The sequence below is a fragment of the Chiloscyllium plagiosum genome, chromosome 21 (assembly GCF_004010195.1).
Source record: "Chiloscyllium plagiosum isolate BGI_BamShark_2017 chromosome 21, ASM401019v2, whole genome shotgun sequence".
Lineage (NCBI taxonomy): Eukaryota > Metazoa > Chordata > Chondrichthyes > Orectolobiformes > Hemiscylliidae > Chiloscyllium > Chiloscyllium plagiosum.
Window position 1 is genome coordinate 21,668,659 of NC_057730.1, and position 14,481 is coordinate 21,683,139.

Here is a 14,481-nt window from a genome sequence, read left to right on the forward strand (position 1 = left end):
GCACCACTCTAATCTAGACTGTATAGCAAGTGAAGAAGTTATTACTCACATGGTTTTTTTTAGATTGAGTGACCTCTTTTAAGCGAGCCATTTTAAGTATATCTATAAAACTTGAAATAAGTTCCCATTTCCACAGTTCTTCAAATCATAAGTCTTTCAAACAATATTCAATATAAAACATCTTCATAAGACCTCCACCCTTGGAAAAATGAAATTCTGTTTTTCAGTGTATTTCACGGGAAAATGTATACTTTAAAATTAAGCCATTCACACACACTTTATATGTAACCTGTGTGATTATCTCTGATGCTTACATACCTCTAATGAGATTGCATTCTTGACAAAGCATTGGCCACTCCATTGTTTTTCCTTGTATTAAGAATAGTCTTTGAAAGATAAGACTGGAAAAGCATCTCTGTCAAAATAGTCTGACATTTTCGTTTTTACATTTTTCCACAATGGCTTTGAGGTTATAATCAATATGTCCCAATGTCTTTCTGTAACTATGGCAGGTATATCCTTCAAAATGTTTAAGAACCAGTAGCAGGATTTCTTTTCGTGTCTGTTTAGTTTTCCAGAAAAGTACCCTCCTGACTTCTCTATGCTTAGCCCATTTTCTTATAATAGAATGCACTCACTCCCAATCACTAGCATCAATTGGTACTTAAAGATTGATTGAAATTTTGTGTAGCCAGCATGGATTAATACGGTTTTCAACTTTTTAAAAGATGCCTGGTACTCCCTTGACTTTCTTTTCGGGAAAATTTGTCAGTGGGCAGTTTTAATGCTGAAATTTGCAATAAAACCCTCACACACCCAAAAACCAGGGTGGCACGGTGGCTTAATGGTGAGCACTGCTGCCTCACAGCGCCAGGGACGCAGGTTCAATTCCAGCCTCAGGCTAATGTCTATGTGGAGTTTGCATGTTCTCCCTGTGTCTGCATGGGTTTCCTCTGGATGCTCTGATTTCCTCCCACAGGCCAAAGATGTGCTGGTTAGGTGAATTGACCATGCTAGATTGCCATTGTGCACAGGGATGTGTAGGTTAGGTGCATCATTCAGGGGGAATGGGTCAGGGTGGGTTACTGTTCGGAGGGTTGGTGTGGACTTGTTGGGCTGAAGGGCCTATTTCCATATTGTCGGGATTCTAATTCTAAAAATTCTAAAATCCTCCGTTTAGCTAAAGAATCAGGGAACTCCATTAATGTTTGTACTTAGTATTCTTTGCAGCAGTTGTCCTTGCTCAACGATACATCCTGTGTAAGTTTCTCATACTTCTGTAAGTTCACTATGACAAGGTTTATCACCAAATCAGCCAATTGTAATTTTCTAAACAAAACTTCTAATTGTTCCAAGGTGCCTTCCTACATGACACTGAATATGTCATTGAGATGAACTATTCCATGAGGAATACTGTCTACCACTTGCTCGATCAGTCTGTGGAAAGTTGCTGAAGAACGTTTTTTTAAGACCCAATGGTATACTAAGCATTGAATAAGATCATCTGCATTTGCAAAGGCAGATATCTCCTCACCTCTGAATGTTAAAGGGCCTTACCCCTATCTCATTGATAAAACTAATTTGGAGAAATCTAGCACTACCACTCCTATTAAGGAATTGAGTCGGAGCCTGCCTTTCTGTAGTTGATGCAGAATTAGATTGAACCATCAAGCTTCAGTACTAATATTACTGGAAACTCCAACTGCTTCGAGGGGTTTAATTCGATGATTTTCAAATGTATGTTGGATTTCTGCTTTCACCTGACCATAATTCTTTCAGCCTAAATGATAAGGATATATCCTCCTATATTACAACATATGTGGCTAAACCTTCACACCCTAGTTTGTCCCTAGAGACTCCATTAAACTTAAAGAGTAACTTTGTTAGGTCTTTTTATTCTTTTGCTTCTAAATATGAAAGCATGATGTACATCTTTCCTAACAATTTAGTGTTAGCTGTTTGGATAGTAGGTGGTTAAATCTGGAAAATGTCCAGTTCTCCTCCTATTACTTTCATCCTCCACTGTGCTTACTACCTGACACACCTGTACTTACATATCCAACACCTTGATGGTGATGATGCTTCAACATATTAATGCAACACAGATTCTGACATGAAGCTGATTCTTTTTATGGGAATCAATTTACTAATTCTTTTAACTACCCTATATGAACCACTGGACCATCCTTCCAGTCATTCACTTTGTAAAGGACTAAAACATGGTCCCCAGTTGAAATGTTTGGGATTTGGGATGCTTTTTAGGCCTGTTGTTTCAAAGGGGCTAAAACTAGTAGATTAATGAATTCTGTTTGAATGACAAAAGAAATTCAAGTTACAATAGTTGGTTTGCCCGCCAAGCTGATCGGTTTGTATGCAGACGTTTTGTCACTGTGCTGGATAACATCATCACTGCAGCTTCCGTTGAAGCATTGTCATAATTCATTTTCGTGCCAATGATGATCAGGGCATACGGTTGATTGTTTGGTACCTTTCTAAAGCTCCTTGTGTCTGGGCTATATGCTGAAGGCTTTAGCACTGTTATACTCAGACTACTCATAACATACTGAAAAATTTTAGGTACTAAATTGGAACCATGATTTGACTGAAGAGCTGAGCTAACTTTTCTAACCTTGCCTTAGAGGTAATTCTTCTTAAGGGTATGATCTCTGGGAATTGAATAGCCAAATCCTTTGATAATACAGATAAATTAGTGTCCCATTTTTGTTTTATCAGAGTCCCACACAATCCACCACCACCCCACTACACAGTTCCTCAAAAACCGTTATGCAATTTAAGCATGTAACTTTGACCGCATGTAGCTTTCCTATATCCTGACATACATCGTATGTTTTACCACATCCTTGTAAAGACCTGGCCAGTGCAAATGTCAACTTGTATATATTCATATCCCTCATATTTCTTGATGATACTTAGGTGGTGTCACTATCTGATGAACCACCATCTATTCCTTGTCTGCAGGTCTATGAGCAGGTCTCCACTTCACTTCATTAGAATCCCCTTTTTCACATACAAATATTCCAGAACTCCTTCAGCTTCAACTTCAATTTGATAATTGGAAGATAGTTGTGGTTGTTGTAGGTCAATCATCTCAGCCCAAGGACTTTGCAGGAGTTCTTCCAGGTAGTTACGTCCTAGGCCTACACTTTTTCAATTGCTTTGTCAATAACCTTCCCTCTATCATAAGTTCAGAGTTAGGACTGTTGCTGCTGATTGTTTTGTGCTATTCACAGCTTAGATTTGAAGCAGTCTGTGTCCATGTACAGCAAGACCGAGACAGCATGCAGGCTTGGACTGATAGCAGACATTTAATGTTCGCACAGTGTAAGTACCAAGCAATGACGGTCTCCACCAAAAGAAAATCTAACCATTATCCATTGATGTTCAATAGCTATTGTATTGCTGAATCCTTCATTATCAACACACATTCAGTTACCATTGACTAGAAACTGAACTGGACAGCCATATAAAGAAAAATGAAAAGAACAGCGAATGCTGTAAATCAGAAACCAAAATAGAAGTTGCTGGAAAAACTCAGCAGGTCTGGCAGCATCTGTGGAGAGAAATCTCACATTTCTGGTTGAGTGACATTCAGCCTGAAAGGTTAACTCTGATTTCTGTCCGCAGATGTTGCCAGACCTGCTGAGCTTTGCCAGCAATTGCAATTTTTGTTTCAGCCAAATGAATAATTTCCCTATGGGAGCAAGTCAAAGGTTTGGGATTCTGCAGTGAGCAACATCTGTCTCCCCAGTGTCTACAAAGTACAAGTATGGCATGTAATGAAATATTATTGACTTGCCTAGATCTGTGCTCCAACAACAGTCTCAAGACTTGACACCCTCCAGGACAAAGCAGTCTGCTTGATTCAGACCCAGCCACCTGGTTTAAGATGTACGTGATGTGCTGCAGTCACTCATCCAGGCTCCTCTAAAAGCTTCTTTCAAATTCATGACTTCTACCACCTAGAAGGACAAGGGCAACAGCTACATGGGCACCTTCACCTGAACTTTCGCCTTCAAGCTCCAGTATCTTGACTTGGAGCTTTATCACAGTCCCTTCACTGTTGCAGAGTCAAAATCTTAAAACACTTCCTTACATGACTGTGTGTGTTCCCACTTCTCAATGTCTGCAGCAGTTCAAGAAGGCTGCTCAGCACCACCTGGCAATAAATTTCCATTTCTATTTCAAACTGCTTCAACTGCAGTTGAATTCTTGCTGATTTCATTGACTCACCATCTATTGCCATCAATTACTTGCGTAAGGTATGATTTGCCTGGATAGTATGCAAAATAATACTTTTCACTGTATCTCAGTATGTCGTCCCGTTCCCCCCTCAGTCGAAGCAAAACGCTCAGACACAATGCCGTTTTACCTCCTTCAGCTTTATTCCAGGCTCTGGAGATAGAGAGAACGTCCTCCTTTGTGCACAGAGACCTGAGTTCTCAGTCTTCTCTCTCGAACAGCAGTTTCTTACTGAATTATATAATCATTTTACAGGGAGGAACATCCAGACAAGGCAACATACATATTGATTGGTTTACCGTTGCCATCAGCAAGTGTCAATAGTAAAGATTAAGCCATCTGCTGTTACACAGTGGACGTTCTTAACCTTAACTGGCTTCACATAACAAATACTTTTTACCTTGTTAAAGTGACCTTGTATAGTGAATGCTTCCAATATTGTTAAATAGCTCTACATAATGAATGCTTTTCCACCTTGTTAACCCATTACCTTTGCCTCCAGCACTCCATTGTTAACAACAGGTTCTTATCTGATCTGAATCATGCTCAGTTGAGTTTCACAAAACTCAAAACTTAACTCTTTCTCTACCTGCTTATACCCTATACACATTTTATCATTTCATGATGACCAGTGGCATCAATTTTATAAGACTCTGGCAGCCAGTCTTTAAGCAAGTTATTGACACACAGCATACAATGATTACAACAAAAAAAATTACTAGCCCATTACAATAAATAGAACTTGAAGAATCTTCCCATGTGGAAAATAAATTCACCAGTAAAGTTCGTAAATCCACAGTCCTTAATGACTAGTCCATCCCCTCCAAGTCGAGTGAAAACGAGCCAGTTCTCCAAAGTCTCCTTTAGTAAAGTCCAACCTGAAAACAAAATTCAGTCTGTTCTTCTGCACACCACTTTATGGAGAAATCTGAATTCTTGGGTAAGGGCAGTTAAGTACTTAACAAAACTGACAAAACTTCCGACCTTTCGGAGATGTTTCAGATGGAGGATACCAGCACATCTGAGCGTGGGGTGCAGCAGCAGGCTAGGCAAACACAGCATTCTTTGTTGCTTCTGCTCCTGCTGTGCTGTTAAATGTAACAAAGCCAAATGACTGTTGTGATGTGAGCATAATCAGTGAACCTTCATATCCCTTAAAGACAAGATAAGGCTCATGTGGTTTAATGTCTGTAGGAAGGCCACTGACAAAAAATGTACAGACCTCCTCTTCACTGTTGTTAACTTCACTTTTCATGCTCATGACTGGGGAGCTGATTGAGTCTGTTGGAACAGGTTGTGGAGGGGCAGGCAATGGTCTGAAGGTATGCTTTACCTGTGAATGGAGAAATTCTAGAGACGATGTTAGCTGCTGAAAGTATCTTTACATTTCCACTCATTCCTTTTTTGCCAAGGTGGTTATCAATATGAAGGCAGTCACACATTTAACTACACTAAATTGTGTCTGCCAGTATGACATTATCAAGTTTTATACAATCCATAAACTTCTAAATTGTACTGCTTAAACAATTCAGTCAATTATAAACAACAATCAATGGTCCTAAAATCAAACCCTTGGGTACCTCATTCGCGTTACTCAAAAATTATTTTCCTTTAATCAATTAATACTTGGCTAATGTGTAAGCTGTCAGGAAAAATATTTCAAAAGTCTGGAACAGCAAGAAAACAACAAAATATTTCCTGTGCTTTAGCAATTTAGATTAGATCCCCTACAGTGTGGAAACAGGCCCTTCGGCCCAACAAGTCCACACCGACCCTCCAAAGAGTAACCCACCCAGACCCATTCCCCTACATTCACCCTTTGACTAATGCATCTAACATTACGGGCAATTTAGTATGGCCAGTTCACCTAACCTGCGCATCTTTAGACTGTGGGAGGAAACCGGAGCACCCGGAGGAAACGCAAGCAGACATGGGGAGAATGTGCAAACTCCACACAGACAGTTGCCCGAGGTGGGAATTGAACCTGGGTCCCTGGCGCTGTGAGGCTGCAGTGCTAACCACTGAGCCGAAGAGGCAGTTTCAGTTCAGATTTAAATCTCAAAATATTCGTGGGAAACAAATGCAGAATATATTAAAATATGTTCTCCAAATGAAACTTCCCAAATAAAACAGTTAGAATTACAGAGGCAGCTTTACTAGAGATCAATCTTCTTTGAATTTGCAATACAAAGGGGGCCAGTGAAGTCTTAACAATAATTAACAGAACTGAAACAGCTCAGCCTCAAGTTCTAATATTCTCTAAAATCTTAACAAAACATCAAAATTAAAATGCACTCTTCTTTTTGTGAACACCCTGCGTCAAAAAACACAGCACAAAGATATAATACAGTACTCTCATCTGGCTAAAGCATGACCATTGACCCAACAGTTTTTTTGGAACAGGCATTGTAGAATCTGAAACAACTCAGGGGCTCGAGGCACTCAAAACAATTTGTTTTAAGGTTACAAGCTTGCTAATTTTGAAAAGGACGTAATGTTATACAATTTCAATGTAAAAACAAAATCTGCCCTATTACATAGCCAACAAACCTCATTGAATTGAGATCCTGATTCACACAAGGCAAAACAGTTAATTAAAAGGATCTTCTGAATTAGTATTTTAACAAACCAAAGTATTTAAAATTCAAACACTCACAGCATGGCAAACTTACATTCAAACTTCCTTTTCTGACCTAAGTATTTGTACAACCTTAATTTCAGCGTTTCTCGTTTTTTTTTGGCATCGTCTCACTGAAGTAACACTTACAAAATGAGAAAGCCCTCTCAGCAGACCACATGGCGCCACAGTCCAAGCTATTGTCTTCCCCCTGAACAAAGACTTGAGTCTCAAACTTCACCACTCTTTAACCCCTTTCTGACTTTATTCATCACGGGGACTCGAATCCCAATTAAACACAAAACTGGAACCCCAAGCTCGAACTTTGCACAAACACAGTATGAATGACAATAATAAATCAAATCAAATCTGATTTGTGTTGAGATTCTTCAAATGATGGGCTTTTACCTCAATTACATCAGCTTTTTATAACTCTAACTCAGAGAGTTTGGTATATATGTTTGAAAGTGAAGTTGAGGGCTACAAAAATAGGGCTGGAGAGTGGGACTAGCTGGGTAGCACTTCTAGGAGCTGGCACAGACATGATGGGTCAAATGGCCGCCTCCTCCTGTACTGTAAAATTCTGTGATTCCAGCACCAATATTCTAGGCAGTTCAATTAGCTTCACCTTAGTTATACATTGCAAATCATTCATGAATAAATCTTTCACTGACAGAAAAGCCTTGGCAACTGTCAAAACCAGTTTGCAAAAATTAAAGTATGAGGAACCTGATGAATTCATCTTTTTCCAGTTATAAATGCCCCACTTTTTCAATTAAACAATGTTGTAATTGAATATCCCATATAAGCCCCTTTTTAATGTTACCCACAGAAGCTGAAGAAGTACAATATTGCCCTCGTCCCACTACTCCATGGTTTGGAATATAAATAAAAGTAGTTCTTCCAACTGCCAAGATGCCCAGTTAAACAAAAAGTTCTATCAACCAGTTTCTTAATAACAAAATAATGAGTTTATTGATAAAATGCAATTTATTCAGTAAAGGTGCAATGATTGGTTAACTACATAGTCAGTAATAGGAATGCTTATCCTTTTAGTATCGTCGAAAACAAAGGCATGTTCTAGAAGAAAAGAGATAAAATGATTTATCCTCCGAGATTATTGTTCTAAAACAAAAGTCACTTTGGCCAATGGATTATTCTTGAAGACAAAGGGATCAAGCATATGATGTTTCAGTGTCTGTTGCTCGAATATTATGGCATGTGGGGATCAAGTCACTAATTATGCACAGTCTCTGAAGTCCTGCAGAAACAGTTTCCTCAAGAAATATTCTGTAAGTCATTCTTTGAAAAGAACAAATGAGAATCACCTTCATCAATATAGATGACTTTTTTTTTTCAGAAATGACATCAATCACTCAGGCAGCTTCTTCATAGCTAGTTTTCCTCAAGGTCAGCTAGTTCTTGGTACCATTCCTCTCCACTTCCACTCCAGTCTGATATGAATGGGAACATTATATCATATCAAAGAAATTTCTGCATTATATGCCTGATCTCCTGTTCCTTGCAACCAACTGTTTTGGAATATAAAACACAAAGTGGCTTAGAGACAAGTTACTATAAGGCTAGGGGTTATAGCTGGAGTGCACTAATACTCTAGTCCCACTGCACCACAGATCACACCATAAAATAAGAATACCTTTTCCAGTTACCAAGATAACTAATTAAATACCTAATCTACATTGGGCTTTAAGCAAAATGATCTTTGAACGAGGCTTCTTAATAAACACAATTGAGTTTATTATCAAAGCAAAAATATTCAATAAAGATGTAATAAATGATCACCATTCATTCCGTAAGTAATGTAGAAGTACAAGTGTTTATCCCTCTAAATAACTTCAAAAACACAAACTCGAACATAACGCGTGTATCCACTCTGCACAAAACGCTAGAGAGAAAAGGATTTCTCTGTAGAGATTTACTTTCTGGAAGAAAGTAACTTTGATCTATGAGTTATTCCTGAAGGCAAAAATGATAAAACACAGGACGTTCTATTGCTTTTCGGACCTTCCTCCAATTGAACCAGATGAAACAAGAACCTCTCCAAGCCAATCACTGTTCAGACCAGTCTTGGCTGGGTTTAAGCAGTTATCATCACACCTGAGATTTCGAGGAAGTCTTACTTAAAGAAAAATTTCCATTCTCCACAGTAAACGTTCCAGATAAGTCAAGAAAACTTGAAATAAATTCCTTTTCAAAGTTTAAGTCAAGCTTAAACTTAACCTCAGCCAAATTACATTTAGAGCATATTCTTAGCAATATGCATTTAGAATAATATATAAAGGATATTGCCGTAGGTAATCAAATGTTAAATGGTTGAATTAAAAATGGGTTCTGATTAACAATTAATGACTGCCGCTCAGTGAAATCCTTTGAGCTGAAGAATATGCATTTAAATTCTCAGTTTTTACTGTGGAGAAAGAAATGGACACTAGAGATCTCGGAAATAAATATTGATGTTTTGTAAACTATTCACACTACAGAAGGGGAAGGCTGGAGGCCTTAAATATAAAGGTGGATAAATCTCCACCTGATCTAGTGTATCTTAAGACATGAGAGGTTAGGGAGGAAATTGCGGGGGGCCCCTGCAGCAATATTTGTATACCTGCAAGTCATGTGCCGGATGACTGGAGTGGCTTATGTTGTACCTTGAGAAGGGATGTAAGGAGAAGCCTGGGAACTATAGACCTGTGAGTCTGACTTGGGTGGTGGGTAAGTTGATGGAAGTGTTTCTGAAAGGAAGGTTTTATATGCATTTGGAGAGGCAAGGAATGATTAGGGATATTCAGCATGGTTTTGGGCAAGGGAAATTGTGTTTCTCAAACTTGATTGATTATTTTAAGGAAGTAACCATGAAGGTTGATGAGAACAGTGTTTACTTAGACTTTAGTAAAGCCTTTGACAAGATTCCACATGGTAGACTGATTAGTAAAGTTAGATCACATGGGATCCAGGATGAACTTGCCAATTAGATACAAAATTGGTTTAGTAGCAGGAGACAGTGTGATGGTGGAGGGTTGATTTTTCAGACTGGAGGCCCATGACCAGCAGTGCTCCACATGGATCGGTGCTCAATCCACTTTTTGTTTGTCATATATACAAATGATTCAGATGAGAATAAAGAAGGCATGGTTCTGTTCGCCGAGCTGGAAGTTTTTGTTGCAAACATTTCGTCCCCTGGCTTGGCGACATCATCAGTGCTTGGGAGCCTCCTGCGAAGCGCTTCTTTGATGTTTCCTCCGGTGTTTATAGTGGTCTGTCCCTGCCGCTTCCGGTTGTCAGTTTCAGCTGTCCGCTGTAGTGGTTGGTATATTGGGTCCAGGTCGAATGTGTTTGTTGATGGAGGTTGTGGATGAATGCCATGCCTCTAGGAATTCCCTGGCTGTTCTCTGTTTGGCTTGCCCTATGATAGTAGTGTTGTCCCAGTCGAATTCATGTTGCTTGTTGTCTGCGTGTGTGGCTACTAAGGATAGCTGGTCGTGTCGTTTCGTGGCTAGTTGATGTTCATGTATGCGGATTGTTAGCTGTCTTCCTGTTTGTCCTATATAGTGTTTAGTGCAGTCCTTGCATGGTATTTTGTACACTACATTCATCTTGCTCATGTTGGGTATCGGGTCCTTCGTTCTGGTGAGTTGTTGTCTGAGCGTGGCTGTTGGTTTGTGTGCCGTTATGAGTCCTAGGGGTCGCAGTAGTCTGGCAGTCAGTTCCGAGATGCTCCTGATGTATGGTAGTGTGGCTAGTCCTTTTGGTTGTGGTATGTCCTCGTTCCGTGGTCTTTCTCTTAGGCATCTGCTGATGAAGTTGCGCGGGTATCCGTTTTTGGCGAATACCTTGTATAGGTGTTCCTCTTCTTCTTTTTGCAGTCCTGGTGTACTGCAGGAAAGCCACACACACAGACCAAGTCCTAAACTATGAAAGTAACCACCCCAACACACACAAACGAAGCTGCATCAGGACACTATTCAAAAGGGCCACAACACACTGCAGTACACCAGGATGGAGTTTAATTTGGATAAACACAAGGAATTACATTTTGGTAAAACAAAGGCAGAGCTTATACAATTAAAAGTAGGGCCTTCGGTGGTGTTGCAGAGAGACCGAGCGGTTCAGATACATAATTCTTTGACGTTCATATCCCACACATAGATAGGGTGGTTAAAAAGGCATTTATTTAGCATGCTTACCTTCATTGCTCAGACCTTTGAGTATCGGAGTTGAGAGGTTATGTTGGGGTTATACAGGACGTTAGTGAGATCTCTTCTGGAGTACTGTGTCCAGTTTTGGTTGTCATCTTAAAAGAAGGATATTAAGCTAGAAAGATTTACCAGAATGTTGCAGGGAATGGAAGGTTTGAGTTACAATGGGAGGCTAGATAGGCTGGGACTTTCTTCACTGGAGTGTATGAGCTTGAGAGGTAACCTTATAGTGCTTTATAAAATCCTGAAGGGTATTGATAAGGTGAATGGCAGGTGACTTTTCCCTAGGATGGAGAGCTTCAAGACTCGGGGACATGTTGTTAAGGTGAGTCGAGAGTGTGGTACTAGAGAAGCACAGCAGGTCAGGCAGCATCCGAGGAGCAGGAGAATCGACGTTTCAGGCATAAGCCCTCCTTGGTGAAGGGCTTATGCCCAAAACGTCAATTCTCCTGTTCTTCGGAAACTGTTTGACCTGCTTAACTTTTTCAGCACCACACTCTCAACTCTGATCTCCAGCATCAGCAGTCCTCACTTTCTCCATATTATTAAGGTGAGAGGAGAAAACTTTTTAAAAAGTCCAGGGTATTTTTTTGAAAAACACAGAGGAAGTAGTGGATGGAGGTACAGTTACAACTTTAAAAGGCATTTAGATAAGTACCATGAATAAGGAAAGTTTTGAGGGATATGGGCCAAGCACAGGCAGGTGGGACTAGTTTAGCTTGTGATTATGTTGTCATGGACTCATTGGACCAAAGGGTCTGTTTTCATGCTATATTACACCATTACTTTACATAGTTAATGCAGTAATTGTTATCCTGTGTAAAATAGCCTGGCAGAACTTTACCTGCAGTCTTCATCTTTCAGAATATTGATTAAACTCTTTTCTACCCAATCTCGGTGCAGGCTTTCATTATTGATTTGAAAACTCATATCTATCTGGCTGGTTGCTCGTTATGGGAAGTAAAACTAGAATCTTGAAGTGAGTCAGACCAGGCTGAACTAGCAGGAGCTGTTGGGGATATGGTCCTGTTGCATTCTCTTTGATAGGATTGCTTGGCTGCATAGGAATCATGAGGGAAGCCTTTACCCTTCTATAAAGTGGCTATCTCCCAATTTGTCCTCAACAGGAACAAAAGATTCTGTTGCATAAATATGTGCTGATTAGATTTTAGATCATGTACAATATGGCTGTCGCACTTCAATTATGATATTGCTTACTACCAACTAATTATTGTCCTAACTTGAGAAATTGGCAGATTGTAAACTGGATTTCATTCTGCTTCTCATATTTGCTTATGTTGTTTCTGTTCATAGGATTACAAACAACCAGGTTAGGGAATCATTTAGAAGACAGAGTGAACAAATTTCTGCGACGCCAGAATCATCCTGAAGCAGGCGAAGTATATGTTCGTGTGGTATCCAGCTCTGATAAAACTGTGGAAGTTAAACCAGGAATGAAAAGCAGGCAAGTAAAGGGAACATATGAAAGTTATTAAATTTATTCTCCATATATAACGTAATGAAAAATATGGTTACCTATGAGTTTTATAATTAATTTCTGCCAGACAAAACTCGTGAAAGTTAAACTGGTGTTTGCAGATGATGATTTGGAGAGGCACCTTGTAGATCAGGAGGTGGTGATGATAACAGGTGAATAACAGATAGGACAAGAAGGGATAATGTAAGAAGTAATCCATTAATTTCAATTCAGGGCAGAAGTGAGTCAAATGGGATTTTGAGTGGAATGGTTACTGCCCTGGGATTGTGGTAAATGTTAGAACTTAGGTCACCAGGTGATGTGGAAATTAGAATAGTGCACCAAATATTTATATGTTTAAAGTTTTTATTTATTAGACATAAATATTGTCTACTTCCAACACAAGTTTCAGCCTGGTCCCATATGAATGAGCAAGGTGAATCCTCAGTTAATATCCAATACATGAATACAGTTGAATACTTAATTAATACACAATGATGTGTTTGAGGAGCTTTGAAAGGAAAGTAAAGTCAAATGTGGTATCATTGCTGGAGGACTGATGGGTTAAAATGAATTTCTTGAGAGAAGATGGTGTCAGTTTTGAAGAGAAGGATTTAAGAAAGGCAATGAGTCTGATGTTAGTGTAAAAATAGGCCGGATAAAGGAATAGACGGTCATGAGTTGAGTGGAAAGGATTAGAGAAAGCACACAATCAGTGACATGGAATTTCGGGCAAACTGGGTAAATTGGAAGTAGCAGGGGTAAAGAAGGGGAAGAATTGGAAAACACAGTTGTGCAGATGGTCTAAGTCAGAGTTTTTTTTTTAAATAAGGCACAGTTGTGATGTTGCTACATTGCCTGCTGGATGTTGATTTTGGATTCATAAGATTAACTAGACCCATTGATGTATGAAGCCTACATTTAACTTACAGGTTTACTTTTGTAAATGTGTAAATGACTAATGTGGAGGAGAAAATAAACTCAAAGCATATTTCACTTTCTGACCTTTTGCATCAATATAAGTTGGATTTCTGATACGATTTTTTCAATTCCTACTCTGCTTTGGCTTGTTTTGTTTATTAACCAGTAGATTTTCTTTTGCATCTGCAGCAAAGAGGATTGTGTTCTAATGTATCCACCCTTCAGATTGTGCATAAAGATGGCCCTTTTCTTGTTTCAGGTTTGTGGACACAGGTGAAATGTCGGAGACCTTTCCGTATAGAACCAAAGCACTTTTTGCTTTTGAGGAGATTGATGGTGTGGATGTCTGCTTCTTTGGAATGCATGTACAGGAATATGGATCAGACTGTCCAACTCCTAATACAAGGTAGTGTGAAACCGTGCACTCCGTATCTTAGCAAATTATTTGGTGGATCTGTTTTAGTTCCCTTTTTTCCCTCTGTTTGTAATGGTAGCAGTTTTCACAATAGAAAAATAAAAATTTCATCTTTGTTAAAAGAGTGGGTAAGTATGATTAAAACTGATCGAATCACCAGCAAAGATAATTTTTGTTGCAGGAGAAACATGTATTTTAAACTGGTACTCGCTCTATTTTGGCCCCATAAGGCGAGTATTTATTTTAATGAATGAAGAACATGGCCTTTCTAATCCCTAGCTAGTGGCTGATTCTGTTATTCTTATACAATTTTGCAGACGTGTGTACATATCTTACCTCGACAGTATTCACTTCTTCCGCCCAAGATGCCTCCGAACTGCAGTTTATCATGAAATCTTAATTGGTTATCTGGAATATGTGAAAAAACTTGGGTAAGTTTGATCTTAATAAAAGCTGAACTTTGTAATTTATTTGTCTTTATGTAATTGGGGAAAAAATGCATATAAGTTTGGCCCTTCATGATTTTATAAACCTCTGTAAGGTCACCCATCAGCCTCCAACGCTCCAGGGAAAACAG

The 14,481-nt window shown here is 39.2% G+C and overlaps 1 protein-coding gene across 7 annotated transcripts in view; it reads left to right on the top strand.

The window, feature by feature from the left end:
• LOC122560629 (CREB-binding protein-like) overlaps positions 1-14,481 on the top strand; it is a 209,445-nt gene that overhangs the window by 158,687 nt on the left and 36,277 nt on the right. For all 7 annotated transcript variants that reach the window (XM_043711477.1, XM_043711472.1, XM_043711474.1 and 4 more), the window contains 3 exons: positions 12,406-12,556; positions 13,749-13,895; positions 14,222-14,335. In XM_043711477.1, coding sequence (XP_043567412.1) covers positions 12,406-12,556; positions 13,749-13,895; positions 14,222-14,335 — 412 coding nt within the window. The remainder of the gene's footprint in view (positions 1-12,405; positions 12,557-13,748; positions 13,896-14,221; positions 14,336-14,481) is intronic.